The 19,393-nt window shown below is 44.0% G+C and overlaps 1 protein-coding gene across 1 annotated transcript in view; it reads right to left on the minus strand.

Annotated features, from left to right (window-relative positions):
• Positions 1-19,393, minus strand: part of DNAH11 (dynein axonemal heavy chain 11) — a 2,866,633-nt gene that overhangs the window by 624,154 nt on the left and 2,223,086 nt on the right. The window contains exon 63 of the mRNA XM_069211469.1: positions 8,234-8,407. Coding sequence (XP_069067570.1) covers positions 8,234-8,407 — 174 coding nt within the window. The remainder of the gene's footprint in view (positions 1-8,233; positions 8,408-19,393) is intronic.

Below are 19,393 nucleotides of genomic sequence, written 5' to 3' on the forward strand. Positions count from 1 at the left end.
GCTGAGCAATACTCTGCCCGCTTGCGGAACTTTGGCAGAGTTCTTTGATAACTCAGAGGATTTCTGGGGAGTAAAACTCTGTCAGCTCTGCCCAGGCCAAACCTGAGAGGTCAGTTCCTGCACTGGGGAGGATGCCAGGGTAAGCACTGTGTGGCTGAGAACCTTACAGTACAGCAACAGGCCAAGAGGAGACACTGGCCCATACATCCACGTTCCTACTCTTAATCCAACCCCTGCTATAACTGGAGGTGAGCAGCATCAACAGGCTTCCTCTTGTACATTTTTCTCCCCCCCTTTTCTTGCATGACTCTGGCCAAGCTTTGACATGGAAGTACTCCACAAAATCCCCCTGACCTGCACTTGGGAGGGTCGACTGGCGGCAACCCACTGATTTCTTCACCTCGCATTCATGGATCCTCTCCTTCTTGTCAGCACTCAATTCGGGGTGTGCAGGGGTCTGAGTGATGTGCTAAAGACTTGCAACAGCCCCTTTCTGATACTCCTCTGCCACCTACCACTGAGATGGCAGCTTTGTGGTCTTGAGGGGCTCTGGGTCCAGGTGCTCCCCCATATTCAGCACCGAGCTTCCCCTCCGGATGCTTCATTACACTGCCTCTGTCATTCTAAGGAGCACTATCAAACATAGCTGATATTTTTAGTTGCTGGATTTGGACACATCTGTTAGATCTCGACAACCCAAAGTCTCCCCTTAAGTGGCCAGCCTACCCCTTCTGCCCTACTAAGTATATTATATAGCTCTGAACCTACCTTCGCTCCCCAGCCCTGCTACACTACAGACCATGGGCAGGCTGCGCTTTGCTACACCCGTGCCACCCCAGCCACGGCGTCCCACCTTGCGTCATTCCAGAGACGCCACTCTTGGGAGCGATCCCATCACCCTCCACGTTGGACAAGTTGGATAAAGTGCGAGCTGCCATTGAACATTCTCGGATCTCAACAGAAACCAAGCTTGGATCCCTCGCTAGCGAACTGAACTTTCTACATAACGACCACCACAAGCTTGCCAACATGGTCTCAGAAGGGGAAAACGCCCTTACCACCTTGCAACCCTTGACGGCTGACAACCAGGCGGTGCACCAAGGCCTATAAGACAGTGTTCGATATCTTGAAGACAGAGTGAATAATGCAGAGGGTTACTTTCGTCATAGCAATATATGGATCCTAGGTCTGCAGGAAAGGGTTGAGGGCCAAGATCCCCTCTCTTATTTGGAATTCTGGTTCAAACCATTTATCCCTATGGGCGATCTCACTTCCTTCTTTTCCCTGGAAAGGGTGCACCGAGTACCTGGTCAAACCCTCCCCACTGAGTGTGCCCTTGTACCCCATGCTGGTATGGTAAAACTTCTACACTATTGAGACTGTGATGCTATCCTCCACGTGGCCTGATGGGCGAGCCCACTCCAAGTGAAGGACAAGTCCATTATGCTATTCCTGGACTATACACGCACTGTACAACATCAACTCTCATCCTTCTTGGAGGTAAATGCCGCCTGTGAGTTGGGGGTTCAGTACTCATTGCTATTGCCAAGCCCACCTCAAGGTCTTCTCAAAAAAGACCACCACATTTTTTATGGATCCCAAAGAACTGGGTGGACCAGCACTATGGAGATCTGCTGCCAAATCGGACTGGTCCACACTAGGATCTGCCTAAATCTCGCTCCTGGCAGAAGGGGAATCCGTGCACAGAGGGTGCCCCCTGCTCCTCTTCGGCCGCATCCCCTGAGCTCAGAAAAGTAATTGAGAATCGCAGTAAGCCTTGCAGGCTGCAGCCAACCTGGGGACAAATGCAGACCTATAGATGAAGCGAAAGGTCCACATATCTTTTCATCCGAAGACAACCTCCTTTCCTCTGATGACTCTTATTCAGATTCACAAACTCTCATGTTGGTGACCCCCACAAACTACAGATAGACTTATTTGATTGTTTCTTCTTATATGTGCTGACACTGCAAGTTTCTCCTTGACACCATAAATCTCCACTTCTTTGTTGACTACCATTCTTCTTAGATCTACCTGTCTCACCCTGTAGACAGGGGCAGCCCGTTGAGTCCATGACCCCCAGCAAGACCCTTGTTGTCCCCATGCCGAGACCTTTTTCTCCCCGATCCTCATCCCTTCATGTGCATTGGCTGAATTGGATATGCTTTTTAGGGACCACTGTTCAATCTATTTCAACACACTGTCTTCCCCTGCAGAGCAGGACCAGGGTGTCCCACTGTCCCCGCTGGGGCAGACAGAACACACCTACTGATGCGCAGGGCCTCGTGGATACCACGCTGCCCCTTCGATCTAGGCCACACACTCACATTACACTAGGTTTATTCCTTGACCTTGCTCAGTTTGGGCATACTACTGTTTGTGGTCGGCTCTTCATGTTGTTCCCCCCATGTTACGACAAGCTCACTTCTCCATTACTTTCCCCTTACATGTTCCGCAATGGCAGGCAGACCCAGTATGCATCTGATAGCTGGGACAAGGTGACTCCATGGACAGGGATATCTCCCTACACTTCTGGTACCTACCAACCATCACACACTCCATACGCAATGGCTCCGCAATCTGACATTAGAATCCTCAACCTGAATGTGCGCAGGATGTATATAGCCTGGAAGCATTATGTAGTTTACTCTCACTCTAAACCCCAACAAGCCCACATATTCCTCCTACAGGTATCATGCACAAACAGCTGAGGAGCTAGGGAGACTCTGCAAGCATTGGTGGGATACCATTCACATCACCACTTACTCTGCATACACTCGGGTGCCCTGATATGTGTTAGGCCTGGAGTGTCCTTTCAGGAAACCGACTAACTGTAGACAAGGAGGGCAGGTATGTTCCTTTACAGCGTCGCTTAGACAGCCGCCCCATACTTAAAGGATGCATATATGACCCCCAATGTAGATCAGGGCACATTCTTGAATGCTCCTCGAGATGGTACACTACACACAAGTCCCCTGGATCATCTGAGGGGACTACAACTGTGTGCTGGACCCACACCTGGACAGGTCCCACCCACCACTGCCATGTTCCCTCCGTATATGCAGGCTGACCACTTCCGGAGCTAGGCACTGCATTGGGTCCTAGCGGACACTTGGAAATCACTACATTCTGGGACCACACTCAATATCTTCCATTCCAAGCCCCACAAATTCTACATCTGCCTAGATTGCTTCCTTTGTTCCACCTCTCTAATACTCATTATTTTGAGTGCACCATCTTGGACCATGATGTCCACGTAGTGAACATGAGATGGTGATCACTGTGTCCCCCGAAACCAACGTGGCAGCTGCCCAACCATTGTCTGGAATCCTCTGCCTTCTGTGCAGCATAGAAGGCACATATCTGGCAGTACTTCACTGAAAATCACAGTACGGCCTCCACCGAGCCTAAGAATAGGACGACTTCAATGTGCTAACAAGGGAGGCATGCATGCAGGAGGTAGTGGGAGTATGAAAGACCCTGGAAAGGGAAATAGTGGAATCGGAACATCATCTTGCACAACTGGAGAAGGCAGTAGACAGAGACCCCCCAGTGGCCCAGAGCGATGCACCTGCAAGTCTAATTATGCCACCCTCCTCAAACGCTTGCGACAGTTCAACTTTTCGGCACATGCAACTTTTTGGCACATGCAGCCAAAGTGCATAGAGAAGGAGACAAGTTAGGCTACCTCTTAGGCTGGCCAATCAGACAGGAAACTACTACAGGCCCCATCACTAAAATCTGCTATTGTTCAGGTGACCTGGTGTGCTCCCAAAGTGAAATACTATGGGAATTTCATATTACTCCTCCATCTGCCAACCCTCAGTTGGAGACATGGCGAAAACAGCGCATGCCTTCCTCGCAGAGGTGACCCTTCCCTGTCGCCCTGACTCTGCTATGACCTCCCTAGACAGATCAATTACAACACCTGAGGTAGTACAAGCAGTTCGTGATTTTGCACACAACACAACTACCGGTATTGATGGACTGGCACTGGAATATTACTTCACTTTCTCTGCGCTCTTTCCCCCACCTTACGGAGATGTTTGCGGCAGCCCTCCACACTGGCGAGATCCCACAGTGTCCCCTAGAGTCCCTACTAGTTTCCATCCTCAAACCGGACTGCAACAACACGTTTCTGGGGCCCCACAGGTCCATTGCTATTCTTGGGGCAGATTATGAAATACTAGGTAAGATCCTTGCTGCCAAGTACTCCCAGATTCTCCCGGAATTAATACACATTAATCAGAATGGCTTTGTCCTGGCCTGGAGCACCTACCAAAATTTACAATGCTTCTTTCACATCTAAGATTGAGTTCAGGGCCACTTCTCAATGGCCGCCTGCCTTATACCTGGAGTTTGACACACTGTCATGGGACTATCTCTTTCAGGTGCTCATTTGAATGGGCATTGGGAAGGTCTGCTAGCCTATATACGGGTACTGTATATGAATCCGACCTCCCAGTTGCCTCATCTCACCCTCATTTCCAGTGGGCCTGAGTACCCAGCAGGGATGCCCACTCTCCCCACCCCCTCCTCTTTGCAATGGCATTGGAATCTTTAGCTGCCTGACTATGCAGAGAGGACCAGGAATGGGGTACACCCCATTGACACAGAACATATGCTGTATTATTCCATGAGGACAACTTGCTCCTGTACCTCCAGGACATAACATTTGGGACATAACCTCTCCTCACTCCGTGATTCCCTAGCTGCCTTCACAGTAGCCTCAGGATGGCAAGATAATTGGACCAAATCAGCAATTTACCCTCTCAATTCCAATCAGCCACCTGCTCCATATTCCTTGGCAAAGAGCAGCTCTGCTGAAGTGGCAAAGCTTTTTCCCACCCGGGAATTTGCTTAAATCATATCCCTCTTGATCTATATGAGGGGAACCTGCTTAAAGCCCTAGTGAGCATCAGGTCCCAGATCCACTTCTGGAAGTCCCTACCACTAGCACCAGTAGGCAATATCACATTAGCAAAGATGATTATAATATCTCAGCTCTGTACTACCTCCTTCACTGAGCTGGACTCTCTCCTGACCACACTTATCTGGGGGAATAAACACTATGCATTGCCCCCAGGAAATTATAATTGCCTGTGGGCTGAAATGGACTGGGAGCCCATTCCTTTGAAGCATATTACTTAGCCACACAACTGCATTAGCTATTGCGTTGGACGGCTGGGTGGTACATTGGCAAAACTGGTGATGTCAATGGGGTCATCCCTACAGTCAGTGCGCGCAAACTACTCATCCCGGGGATACTACCTCTGTCCCCCTGGCCTCTGCAGATAGCAGTTGCCTGCACTCGTATGCTCCATAGCCATCACCTCTCACACCAGAAACTGCCCTACTCTCCTACCTTCCTTCTAGTCGGCCTCCCTTGCTTTCCTGGTTTCTTCACACCCGCAGACATGAGAGCCTCAACAGCACGCTCACTGCTTAGAGTGGGTGACCTGTTCTCTGAAGGTCAGCCTCTCTCAGTACAACCATGGATCATGCCCTCCCACCACATCAGTTTCTTACACACCGGCAACTCCATAACACCTGCCACATTTTATGGGAGGTGGAACTGGCTACCCACCCAGTCCTGCAGGTCAAACTTACAATGGGTGCTGGTCAACACCACATCATGTGGCTATACACGGGCATTCGAGAACTCTATGCTATCCCCCTCATAACGCTGGGAAATAGATGAGAGGACGACTTTGGGAGGGCGTTTCGTGATATGGAATGAGGCATTGAAATACCCCACCAGGTTTCCCACAACTTCTAGTTCAAGAATAATACATTTTTCACTCTACACAGGGCATACCTCACCCCCACCAAACTGAATCAATTTTACTCTGATGCACACATTACATGCTCTTACTGTCTCCTGCCCGATGCGGATCTCAAACACATGCTTTGGTCCTGCTCAGCTTTACAGAGATATTGGCAGTCAGTGCACTACACCCTACGGGAGGTCACAGAGGTGTCTGACCTGCATACATGGGAGCCGTCAGCCATAGGTATTTTCAGGCACAGGAAACAACACAAAGTGCAAACTCACTTCCCAACCCTTGCCCCTCTTCCTTGCCAGGTGCAATCACACTTTCATGGCATTAGCCTATGGCTCCACTGGTAGCTGCCTTGCACAAAGTGATGTGCAAGTGGAGAGCTGAGAAGGAGGAGGCCCTCTGATACAAAGAGGTTCAGCGTTTGCACAAATGCCATATCTCCCGTCAATGGGCCTCCCTTCTAGCAAAATTCCTGCAGGGTGTGAACATGCATAATCTCCCACAGTAAATTGAACTGATTACCCCAATACTGCCACTGGTTGCGACTGCTCTTGCGACCCCACCCCTTCCATAACACCACAGATTGTGCAGCTCACCACCCCAATCCTTGCCATATGCAGCACCAATAACCCCCCTGGAGTGTCACTGATGCATGCACACTCCCTTATGGATTCCGTCCTGCTGACCCACCCATCCATGCAGTGGTGTAATAAAAGACCCTGCAGCCTCTGTCATGTTGGGGGGGGGGGGGGGGGCTGAGCTCCAGGGGTCCCCCTCTGGCACTGTGTATGGGTAGCAGGACCCTGGCTAAGTGGTCCTGACTGGGTCCAGAGCAGAGGGGCCTCCTGTATGTATTTTGCAGGGCAGCCCCCTCAAGTTTCATTATGCCACTTCACCCACGAGTGACATAGCATGACCACCCTCGACATCACCCTCACTTACCACACCGTCCATGTCCCCGTGAACTCCTCAGATATCCCTGCCTGCCACCGCCATGCTGGTATTCTGCCCTCTTCTCCTCCTAGTTGATTTTCGCATGCCAGTTAATACTACAGAGACAGGGCACAGATATATCTTCGCCATCTTTGCAAGTCCTCTACCACACACCTCATTATAGTAATTTCAATACAGTCCAAGAGTTATTGTACTTTATCAACATGCTAATGCTTGCTTACATAACTTGCTTTCTGTTACAGTGCCTGGGGACGATGTTTCCTGTCATAACTATTGTATGTCTTGTAAAACACAATAAAACATGTAAAAAAAATAACCAGATGTTCTAATATTTATAGAGTTTGACACAGAAAGATGTGCTGACTCAGTAGAATAGCCAATATAAAAACCAGATAGAAATGGAGAAAGGACAGTGGCCGAAAGCAAAAATAAGTGTTTAGAGAAACAATACATTCCAGTATTTCAGAAAGAAACAGAAATAGAGACTTGAGCAAGATCATTAGGGTTAAGATGAGGCTTTCAATAAAGAGGATTACATGCAGAATTGAAAAAATAGTGAAAGAGCCAAGAAGTGAGAGATACATTGAAAAGAGGAGCCAGATAGGTTGAAGATACATTGAACAGATAAATTGTTAGCAAAGGATATAGAGTTTTTACCAAAGGGGAAGTAATGGAAAAGAAGGAGAGGTCTATTAAAAACAAGCACTGCCTTCGTATCATCATGGTTGTAAGACCTGCACAGATCCCTGACAGAGAAACGTGCTACTTTCCTTTCACAACTGCAACTGCCTCTCGCAGACATCAGTATAGTCGGGATGCCTCAGCAATCCAATGTGACAAAACAGGCTGTGGATTTGCTCAGATTAATTCACATTACAAATGCAGCTCTAAGTATACATATGATCTAGAAAGCTATCTGGTGTTAGGTACACTCCACTCTCCTGCAGACTACTAAAGTGAAATGTAGTTTCATGTGAATAAAACAAATCTGAGATTGACTCAAAAGCCAGTTCTATGAAATGACACACTAATGGCTAAATAATCCTAAAACAGCAACTTGCACTGCTTCTAACTACAGAGTCACTCTGTGAACATATTCATGTGGGCCGCAGTTGCACGCCAAGCCTACTGAAATGTCGACGTAAATTTACATTTGTGGATTAGGACACAGGGAAGGGGGGTTGTTTTTCACAACAGTGAGTGGACTCCCTTAACCTATGACAGACAAAATAGCTCTTGGAAACAGTTACAGTCTGAAACAGATTTACAATGAATGCCACGAGTCCAATCTGTGTGTAAAACTCAGTTTACTCATTCGGGTATAGATTCATTTCTATCATGCAATGGGCTCAAGAAAAGGTTTGCTTACTTCACATCTTCTAACTGGCTTTTCAAATAAAAAAAATAGAATATCTGACGTTCAAACCGTACTTCGCATTTCTCGTAAACCACACTAGAAGCAGTTCTCATCTTGTGTCACTTTTATTAAACTTTACCTTTTGTGATCTGAGAAAGGGAATCCACATGCTCTCCACAAGTTCCTGCCTGTATGATCTTGTGAACGATCCGACGTAAGATACAAAAGCAGTCGCCAGCAGCACATCTCCACACAACGTCTTTTCTTGGATTTCAAAAGATTTAATGGATTGGCTCCAACGTACTTTTTCAGACTACAAGATAGAAGTAGCAGGGTTGCATGAGAGAATCGTACTCAGCAATTAAGGGAAAAAGCAAGGATAAGAACAAGCGGGATAGACCAAGGCTCAAGTAATGAAAAGTATCTATTGTTACAGAAATTAATGGGTAACAAAGGATTATCATTTTAATCATTTAATTAAAATTCCTAGTGACAGGTTATATATAAATATAAAACAATGGAAATGTACATGCTGGTGTGATGGAAAGCAGGTCTATCAAGTTAGGTAGGTGTTAGAGAACTGAAGGAAAGCATACCATTTAGGACGGAGTCAAATTCTAGCAATGGAGGAATTAAAAAAAGTTAAAAGTTCTGGGAGCAGCGCATGAGCTGACGCAGCAAAATAATCTGTTTCCCTGCATGTTCCTGGCTCCTCTTCAAAATATATATATATATATATATATATATATATTCGAACCAAATTTAAATAAAGGTTTAAACTTAAAACAGCATACCCAGTTCATTTGAAGGTGTTGAGCTACGTTTTCGATAGTATAGTCATAGTCCTCCTGGAGAGTAAGGAATCTGTCTGATTTTTCAGGATGGACTTATAAGCACAACATTGTTGCAAAAAAAGTCCTTGATTCAATCGGAATGTTAATGCTCGACTTTCACGAGAATGAATCTGGTTAATTAAAAGGTAATTGTGACGGTAATAGAATGGTTTAATACTTTAAATACATTATTAATTTTTGGAGAATTTAGTAGAAGACAAGGAAGTTTTAGATAAAATCTGCCTCCTTGGAAGACAAATTCTGTCTACAGCAATAAGCTATTTTGAACCAACTTCCAACAAGCGAGAAATTATCAATGGTCCTTTCTGCCAGTGGACTATTCAGCTTTGATGAACAGACTCTTGATTATACAATACTCAGTAGCCATGCTGAGAGATTTCTGAAGGAACGGCTGTAATAGTCATTCAAAAACAGACTCTGATTGGATTTAGAGTATGAATGTTTAGATTAGCTTTCACAAATAAACCGCTGATTAAACAATGAGCATTGGCTAAACTCAGAGACGTTTGAAGCCTTGAATGCAATCTAACAACAGACAGTAGTGAAGCCCTGCATATGCTATTATTATGATGTAATTTCCACACAATCGAGAAAATATTTTGCATGCCCATGTGAAATATGAGCTTTTATACCACCGCAGTTTGGGTTATATGTTTTACATAGTACTACAAGCCACTGTGTAGGCATAGTTTAGACCTAGTTACTGTAGGAAGAGCGTTTTTTGGTTTGCTAGCAACTTTAGCACTATTAGACAAATCTTCAGGAAACTTTAAAAGAAATGTTCATCAAACCCAGCTCCTTCTTTCAAAGTTTTGGGGTGATCCATCAAGTGGGGGCCCAGAAACAAATGGGGGGGGGGGTGCCCAAAACACACCTCTTCAATACTATTGCCAAAGGGAATTTTCAACAGTACTACAGCCCAAACAGCTGAACAAAATTACACAACATTTAGAAGAAAGATATTTACCCAGAAATCATGCTTTTTGGTTTTGGTGTAAATCCATTCAGAAGTTTTTGAGAAATTAAGGTTTAAATAATTGTATATCTGGATGGTTGGACTCGCAGGATGTGGCTAGAGTCCCACGGGCATACAACTTCAAAGAATAGAGGAATCTGATTGACCAAGGGGGCTTTCCCCCCATCGTTCGCCTTGCTCCAAAGTGTATCTGTATATGGGTGGGTTGCACGATGTGGAGAAATGCTGCGGTCACCATTTCAGGACATAAAAATTCAGTCTCAGTGTCCCAAAATTTACAAAACATTAAGGTATAAAGGTGCAGGGTAGGGGTACCCTGACATCACATATCTTGTGGGAAGTTCACAGAGGGATCCCTCTGGAGCTAAATTAAAAAAGAGCTAGTGGGATGGGGAGACAATTACAAAAACTGTAGGGGGTTGTGAGTGTCTGTGGTGGGTTGGCGGCGTATGGGTTGTTGGCTGTGTGTGTTGACTGCCTTCAGGATGGTTGGGTCATGTATGGTGAAGGTTGGTTGTCTGTGGGGTGTTGGGTGCAGGGCCTGGCCCCCACATACCCCCTCCTCATAATATATATTTTTTTGTCCCCAGGCTGCACACATCCCCACCCTTTTTAAAAACAAAGGGCCCTAGGGTCCCTGGGGAAATAGTCTCCAGAGAAGGGGACTATACGAGCCCCCCCCCGGCAGGGGGTGGTTGCTTGCAGTCAGGCCTTGAGGTCAACCTCACTGCGAGGGGGTCGGCTATAGGGCCTGGATGCAGGTCAGGTCCTGTGGCCAAACACCCACTGCACACAGTTAAAGGGTTGCATGGCTGGTGTTGGCTTTACGTATGGTAATAAAATATTGCTTTACATAAAAAATATTAAAAAACTGAGAAATGTACTCAAAAACAAAGACTGAACTGATGTTATAGTTAGGTGAAAAGATTAGTGCCAACATAATGTTTTAAAAAAAAAAAAACACTGAAATTCAGCAGATATAGTTATCTCCATTAACTATAATGTATGCCCGAAGGTAACTATAACTCACGCTTTAGCCATTACTGCTAATTACTATCCATATTACATAACTTGTGGCATGCTCTATGACGTTACTAATAAAATCACTGCAACATTTGCAATGGTATCATCAATGACAATCCTGTTCATGGCGGGATTATAGAAACACTTGGAGACGAGTCATAGCTACAAAAAATAACTATAGCTTGTGAATTTCAGTATTTTTGTGTTTAAAATGTTACATTAGCACTGACATTTTCACATAACGATAAAGCCAATTTAAACTTTGGTTTTCGTCAGTAAATATGTTTCTATATAGACAAAGTTTTTGCACTATGTGCACTGTATGGATTTTTTAAACTAAATATATTTAATATAATTTTTCATATTTATGGCACACACATAATATTAGTTCATTTTTAAATAAATGCCCTACATTTATTTTATGGTAAAAAACTAATCACAAACCAAACTGAGCACTAATAAAATTAATACATTGTAAATAAATGTATTGCTTTTTATGATTTAATTACAATGAAAACAGTAAGCAAAGATTTTAAAATATTTTAAAAACAAAAACTTTGAAATAATTAAAGTAATATTAACATTAAAACTCCACTAACCCTGGCTGGAATGGTAGAGAGGCCTTGTGGGCTCGAGAAAGGAAAAGGCGATTCACTTAGAGGTTGTCAATAGGTCCATGGCGTTGACTGCCCATGTTCCCAAGAGGTCCAGAGCACTTGTTGGGGTGGTGGGGGGGAACTCATCTCGGAGTTTATCTCTGGTTCAGAGATTGGTCTGTTTCCCCAGTGGTTAACTGCTAACACACTGTAGGGGAAGCACTGAGGCATGGGGCTTCTGCTTCCCTTCTGCCTGGAGGCCTATAAATCGAGTACTTACTATGGAGAATGGGTTTGGGCAGTGGATGCAAAGACAGGCTTCTCCTGTGTTTCCTGCTAACTGGGACATTCAAAGGAGGAGGGCATTCTGTGACTCTGTATCTCCAGTAGTCCCTTTGGGCCAATTGACGATAAACATGGTTTGTCCCCCTCCACCATCCATGCTGTTTGAAAGAATAAATAGACATGCAAGGCATGCAACTCAAGCCAAGGCGGCCTAAACGATTGTGGAAACCAGGACAAGCTGTGAGTGACACAGGTCTGCTGTGGGGTATCGAGGTGGCAGCCAGGTCACTTGAGGTGGCTACAAAGGCAATCCCTAGAATGCTGTGGCTGTACCAGATGTGAATGCAGAGGAACTGACAAACCTTCTTGGAGGGGCCACAGTAGAGACTCTAACTCACACTCAGTTTTCACTGGGGGGACCGTAGCACTCACATGGGCTCAAGAAATGAGGAAGCTAAAATCATTACAAGAGAAATTAAAGCCATTGATCCCCAGTACTCTAACTTTGGTATAGGAAAATGTGGTGTCAGAAGAGTTGCTGGAATACACATCTCAAAATGCAACTGCACAATATTACAAATTGAACAAAACACTAGAGGCAATAGTGATCACCAAGGAGGCCTCTGGCACAAAATTGACCTAACCGCAATGACTATTTGGCTACAAATGGAATAAAAAAAGAAGCTGGTTGGGAGGGTAAGAAAAATGAAGCCTTACTTGGAGTGTTGAATCTTACTTCCACCAAACATGAATACCATAAATCAGACCTCATGTAATGAGTATGCTTTCTAGAATATAGAGTTGAAGATTCTGAGGGTCCCTCTTTTCAGAATAATAGCCATATTGTTGGCCTGGTGAAATGCAAGGAAGGAACAGACGTGTTCTTTGTTGAACTTTGTGTCTCGAGTGAGGCAACACCTCTCTATTCTCTTTGCTACTGAAAGGGCGCAAGGAGTGTCAACATATCACCCTGCACTGAGGTTTCTTATGAGACTGATGGTGGCATGAATCCTCCACTACAAGAACAGGAACATTATTTTACAACATGTCTGCAAGGCAAGTCACTATGAATAGGTAACTTTAGAGTTTTGATATTCCCAGAATACACCACTGTGATCCAACATCAGTCCTCATTGTTCCTATTGGTGAAGACGAAACTGAGGAGAGTGGGGATTCAATATGCACTAATTTCCTGCAAAGCTGAAGGTGATAGAGAATAATAAAATAATGCTTCTCATGGTTCATAAGGAGGTGCAGTGGGGGCTAATGATGTAGCCCCCAATCTCACATTAACCGAGGAAACAGAGACGGTAGACAAAACTTAGACCGCAGGAACCAAAACGTCATCTTCCTCCAAGTATGAGCAGAAAGAAAAGCAATGATCAGCATGATAAGTGCATATCAGGACAAATGATTCTGGAGTGTTCCACTGATGGCTTTGACTATACAGTGACAAGAGATGATGCTATCAGCTGTCACCCCAATGAACAGCAGAAAGTTAATTGGGAAGAGTAGTGATGCGTTTTTGTGTTAAGAAATGGCAGGCCTGGTTTATAAACAGCACATAGGACCAGACAAAGAAATTGAACACGATGGATGACCAGCCACTGAAGAGAAGTTGCCAAACATAGGAAGTTTTAGGCAGGTTGACTATAAGCTGTACAGCCACATGTTGAATGTGGAGAACACAACACAGAGTGTGACCTAAATGGATGAAGATAGAGAAACCTATGGTGGTCTACATGAGGAAGTATTACTGTTTGGACAACAGGCTGACACAATGACAGAAGCAGAAATTGAATGATTTTAATGAATAAATAAAAACAATCAAGAATTCTTCATTTGTGATGACAGAGTGATCAAAATAAAATAGGAGATTGCACACTTCTTGGATGTGTGTGGAGGGCCAAGTTCTGAACGCCACCCTGCAGAAGTGTATGTAGAGGTGGACTTACCGACAATTGAGATCTCTGTTTTATCTGTGTTAACCTTATGAGATACTGCAATAAGACAGTTGGCGAAATTTGAAAAAAACCCAAAGAGGAGCCATCACTTAAGTGCAAAATAATTTGTGTCTCCTTAGCGTATGTCATTACTGAGAAGCCATAAGCATGAATTAAACTTGCCAATGGGGCCATGTCGATATTAGGCAAAGTGGGGCTTAGTGAGTACCCTTGTACTACCCCATGTAGTCCTTTTAGAAAAGAAGGTAATCTGAGATCCACTTCATGGTGTACTACCCTTATGTTAAGTTGGTAAAGATGGTGAAGTACTAGGTTATGCAAAACTGTGTCCTAAACTATTGTGAGAGCAAGTAGGAACAGGAGCGGAGCAAGCTTAAATCTGACAGAAGTGTGGATTTTGTGCTCCGAAGTGAGCAGAAACCTGCTTGACAGGGATCCAAGATGTTTTGTAATTCCAGAAATAGACCAGCCTGGAAATTCAATTTTTCCTAAGATTTTAATCTGTAGAAGAAGCTCAGATCAGAGGGGTCAGCTGAGGTCTTTTTTTCAGTATGGGCATTACAACTGCCCGTTTTCAGTTTCTGTGAATACAGGTCAAAAAATAAGTATCTAAGTGCATAATTTATGCTTAACTGGGGGGGGGGTGGCTGATTTGATGGACAAGATCAATTATGTAGTTTTTCCATAATGAGGGTGGGAATTGTAATAAAACTGAGAAGGGTGAAGTGTTTACGTTAGGAGTAGGGTTAAATTGTGAAGGTGATAAGGGAGAACAGGGGCCAGATATACAAAGCTTTTTTTCTGTTAGCAAATAGCCTGATTCTCAGAATCAGGCTGTTTGTGCACAGACGAAAGAATTTTGGTATGTACAAATCCTATGCTGCAATTTGGTAATCTATTTACCGAATCGCAAAATAGGTTTGCAAGTCACAATTAGGAAGGGGTGGGCCAAGGGCGACCCTTCCTAATTGCGAGTTGCAGCGGTATGTAGGATTGTTTTGTGATTGTGATTAACACCAATTTAAAATTGTTTTTAACCCATTCATAAACAGGAGGGGGTCCACAAGGAACCCCTTCCCTTTTGTGAATGGGAGCGCCAACATTTTTTCACCGCGGGCGGTGGTCCCACATCACTGCCTGCTCTAAAAAAATTAAACGGAAACAATAAATTTTTATTTTTGCTATAGATCCCATTATCCTTTTAGGGTAACAGGCTGCATTTAACAAGAAAAAAACAGCTTTCCTTAAAAAAGCAGTCACAGACATGGTGCTCGGCTGACCCAAGCAGGCCACCATCCCTGAGAGCGCAGCCATTTCCAAATGAGTCATAATTTGGATCTATTTGGGAATCACAAACACTATGGTTAACACTGTTGTACATTTTGTTTTGAAACTCCCAATTTTCGATTCGCAAACGAATCGCAAATTGCGAGTCAAAAAACAAAAGGTCTGACATCCGGGCCCAAGGGCCAGATGTGCAATGCTTTTTCCTGGTCGCAAATTTGCTTCCAGAAAAAAGCATTTCTGGATGTAAAGACCCCATTTAGTGATTCAGTAATCCATTACAAAATCACTTTTTTTTTTGTGAGTCACTATTAGGAAGGCCCGTGCCAAGGTCTTCCCTTCCTAATAGCGAGTCGCAGGGCCACGTAAGATTGTTTTGCGACCATAAATATGGTCGCAAAACAATCACAGTTACCACCAACTTCAAGTTGGTGGTAACCCATTTGCAAATGGGAAGGGGTCCCCTTTGTGAATGGAAGTGAAAATATTTTTCCAAGTAGGTAGTGGTCCCACGGACCACTGCCTACTCTGAAAAAATGAAAAGAAAACTTTTCATTTTTTTGTTTGAAATGCATCCTGTTTTCCTTTAAGGAAAACGGGCTGCATTTAAAAACAGCTGCTTTATTTAAAAAGCAGTCACAGACATGGTGGTCTGCTGTCCCCAGCAAGCCACCATCCCTGTGAGTGCTGCCATTCCCAATGGGGTCGCAAATTGCGACCTACCTCGTGAATATTGAGGAGGTAGGTCTTTGCGACTCCATTAGGAATGGTTAAATGTGTCTGAGACACATTTGTACATTTCATTTTCCAAGCCTCTAATTGTGACTCACAAAATGAAATGGTCATACAGCTGGTCTTTTATTTTTTAAGAGGGGAATAACTTTGAACTAGAAGTCACATAGTGCACAATGCTGTTATCTGATACAAAAAGGGGGCAGTGAGAAGGGCATTCCTGGAGAGTACAGCAGGAGGAGTTGCCTTAGATGAAATCACTGATCCAGGCCTGAGACATACTTGTAGCAGAATTTGATAATCAGTTATGGGAATGAAGGGTTGTGATGCCTACCCATAGAGGGGATCAGGGTAGAACAATAGGACGATCATGCTTGTAAGAAGAGCTACTGCAATGACTATGATTACTCAACAGCTGAACCCTTAGTACTGTATGTTGTTTCTAACTGGTTAAATGGAGGGATTAGAGTCTTTTGGTATCATTTCCAGTCCCTCTTTGCTTTTCACACACAGCAGCGAGCTGAGCAAATGGTGCTGCAGAGAGGAACACTCAGAGATGATGCAGTAGACAGAAACACTTGAAGATGCTCATTGCCATGCATGGAGAGAGCAAACAAACACATAGCTGCACTAATAGTAAAATAATTGGCCAGGCAGAAGACCTCATGTTGTATTTGACCAGGCAGAAGGCCTCATTTTGTGTTGGATTTAAAGGTAACGCTTTAGTCATCAGTTTCTTGAATAACGGATTCTATTATGGTTCAATTACATGATATAATGTAAGCAGACAGGAATATTACCTAACAACATTGAAGACATTCTCCTAGAGTAGTGTTCTGCAACAGACACAGACTTGTAATTTGATATTGACATTACACATACTGTTAATGAAATGAAAATCAAAATCGCAATGTTTTTTATAAAACACTACCCACTCGAGGCCCTAGTAAACCATTTTACCATACTTTAAACATGACACAAATACACAGCTCAAAATACATAACACCTAAAAATTAGGCAAATCTTGCTTTAAAAAAAAAAAATCCTTGTTTTAAAACATAATTGACAACCATAGAATTACAAACGTTTATTAAATGAAAAACAACCCACAAAAAATGAAACGCTCAAAGTACCTCATGTTTGTAAACACTTCAGCAAATATCATAATTACAGTTGTCCAAAATACATCAACCCCATTTTTTAACAAATGTAAACATACATAAGACTTAATTTAAAAGGTTTTTTATAAATGATCGTAAACACGTATAATAAAATAATAATTTGTTTAATCAATTTCAAATGAAACACCAACCCTCTAACCCCCAAAATAACCCACAATTCAAAAAAGGGAAAATGCAAGAAGAGGACCCACCACACTGATCTTGGTGGGCATTTAAAAGTCATTCGAGTAGTTTACCTACAATTTCTTATGTCACACATAAACAATTTTGTTCAAAATTCCTCACATATGTCATAGCCCTCTAAACAGACCCCTTTGCTCAGGTAATGGTGAATGGCACAGTCCCATTACCATTCCTTATCAAAAGGGGTCCCTGGCAAGGCTGGACCTTAGTACCCTTATTCTTTGAATTGGCTATGGAGCCCTTAGCTAAGTGAATTAGAAACTACTGTCTAATTCTTGGTTTTCAATGCAGCAGAGGGTGATAGATGACTATCTCTGTTTATGTTGATGTCATACTCCTCTTCCTCGGGTACCTCAAATGGACTGGACAGCAGCTGATTACGATCTTGGACTCCTACAGGAAGTTCTTGGATCTAAATGACCAGCTGGAAGTAATATATTAACATCCCAGTGGAGGGCACGTCCTTGGGTACAAATTAACAGTTCAAACTGCAGGTCCAATCAGAAACGTTCACTAACCTTTCCATGTATGTCTGGTTGGATCTTCAAAGATACTGGTTCTCAATGTGGATCGTCCATTACAACATATGAGAAGAAGGACTTGCTTGGTTTGGGTCACTAATCTTCAGAACTGCAGTATTCAAAATGATTACCCTTCCACAGATAGATACTTTACATACTCCAAAAACACCAATGTGATACCCCAATGGGCTATCCCAAATGGATCTGAAATGCTTCATGCATTTGTCTGCAACTTGGTATGGGCAAGCAGACAGCAGAAGGGACCTTTTGATAAATATGTTCAGACACTATACAATAAAGGGGCAAAGGAAAACCAACATGCAACTCTCTATGGGCAGCTATGCATGAACAATGAGTGGTTCTTGGCAATAGAGATGATGTGCAACATAGACTGGAGCTCGACTTGGTTGGTGTCCCCGGTGTGCAGTTCTTTCTCTATTGGGCTGCGATTCCAAACATGCTCCCCTCCATTATAGCATGTAATGCTGCATTCTTGGTGTAGGACTCTAAAGTGGATAGGTTGGGAGTGCAGGCATAAATGGTCCGATTAGTGTGTTTCAATGTGTGACACAGCATAACGATCCAGAAATTTGGTAATGTATAGGAAGGAAGCCACATGAAATCATTTGAAAGTTTGGAGGAGAAATTCATCCTCCACAGATGCCGATTGTTACTAAGATATGCCTTGAAACCAAACAGAGAGTCCGATCAGTTCTAAAAAAGTTCACCCCATTAAAAACGTAACTGATCCTAAAGTCAAAGGAAGGAAATGTATTCCCTGGTTATACTGCTCTTTAGTCATTAATGACAGAGGGCATTTCTCTGTCTTCACTGTTCTTTGTGCCTACAGCCCATCTCGAATACACGTCTGGCCTGGGCTAGGTTACAGCTACACTTGTGAATTCCCTTCAGACAACCACAACCCAGGACACTCAGCTGCATCTGTATTCATCTGCATGTTAAGGGATCTTCCTGGGGAGGAGGTTGGGAAGGGCTACCACTGACATCTCAAAAGGTAGTGGCCAAAGCCCAAACAAAGGGTCTGAATACCCCCCACTGATAGTCTGGAGCCAGGGCTGAGCTGAAAGGGGGACTTGTGCACTTCACAGAAACCTTTTGAAGTCATCACCCACATCAAAGGAACTTTTTAGTATAAGTACTGAGTCTTTGACCCACTAAGACAGTACACTTCTGGACTCAAGGAAACTCTGCTGTAGTAAAGACTGCTGTGTGCCAGGATTGCCCCTTTGCCATATCTGACTATTCCCATAGACTGCAGCTCTCCCCCGCTGTGCTGCTCTGCTGCTTGCTGATCTCTGCCCTGCTAAAGGACTACTACACTATTCCTAACTCCAGAGTGACTACAAGCTCTTGTTGGCTTTCCCCTGTTCTTCGCAAGGTCCCAGGGACATCAAAGACCTTGCCCCATGCACTTGTCTCATCAGCCATGGTGCACAAACACATCCTGAATGATAAGTGTCTCCTTGCTGGAGCACCCTGGACTTCTGTGTGCCTTTCTGTAACCCACAAGGTGTGTGCCTGTGAAACCGTAACCCAACCAGAGAAGAGGAAACATCTTCCTCACCAACCAACAAGAGCTATGTGGCTGCCACACAGCATATTCTACTGAGGACCTCCTTGGGGGCTGTACTCTTGTCAGGAGGACAAGGAGCAACATGCAGTACACTTTGCGTTACCAG

Source organism: Pleurodeles waltl, chromosome 10, assembly GCF_031143425.1.
Source record: "Pleurodeles waltl isolate 20211129_DDA chromosome 10, aPleWal1.hap1.20221129, whole genome shotgun sequence".
Taxonomy (NCBI): domain Eukaryota; kingdom Metazoa; phylum Chordata; class Amphibia; order Caudata; family Salamandridae; genus Pleurodeles; species Pleurodeles waltl.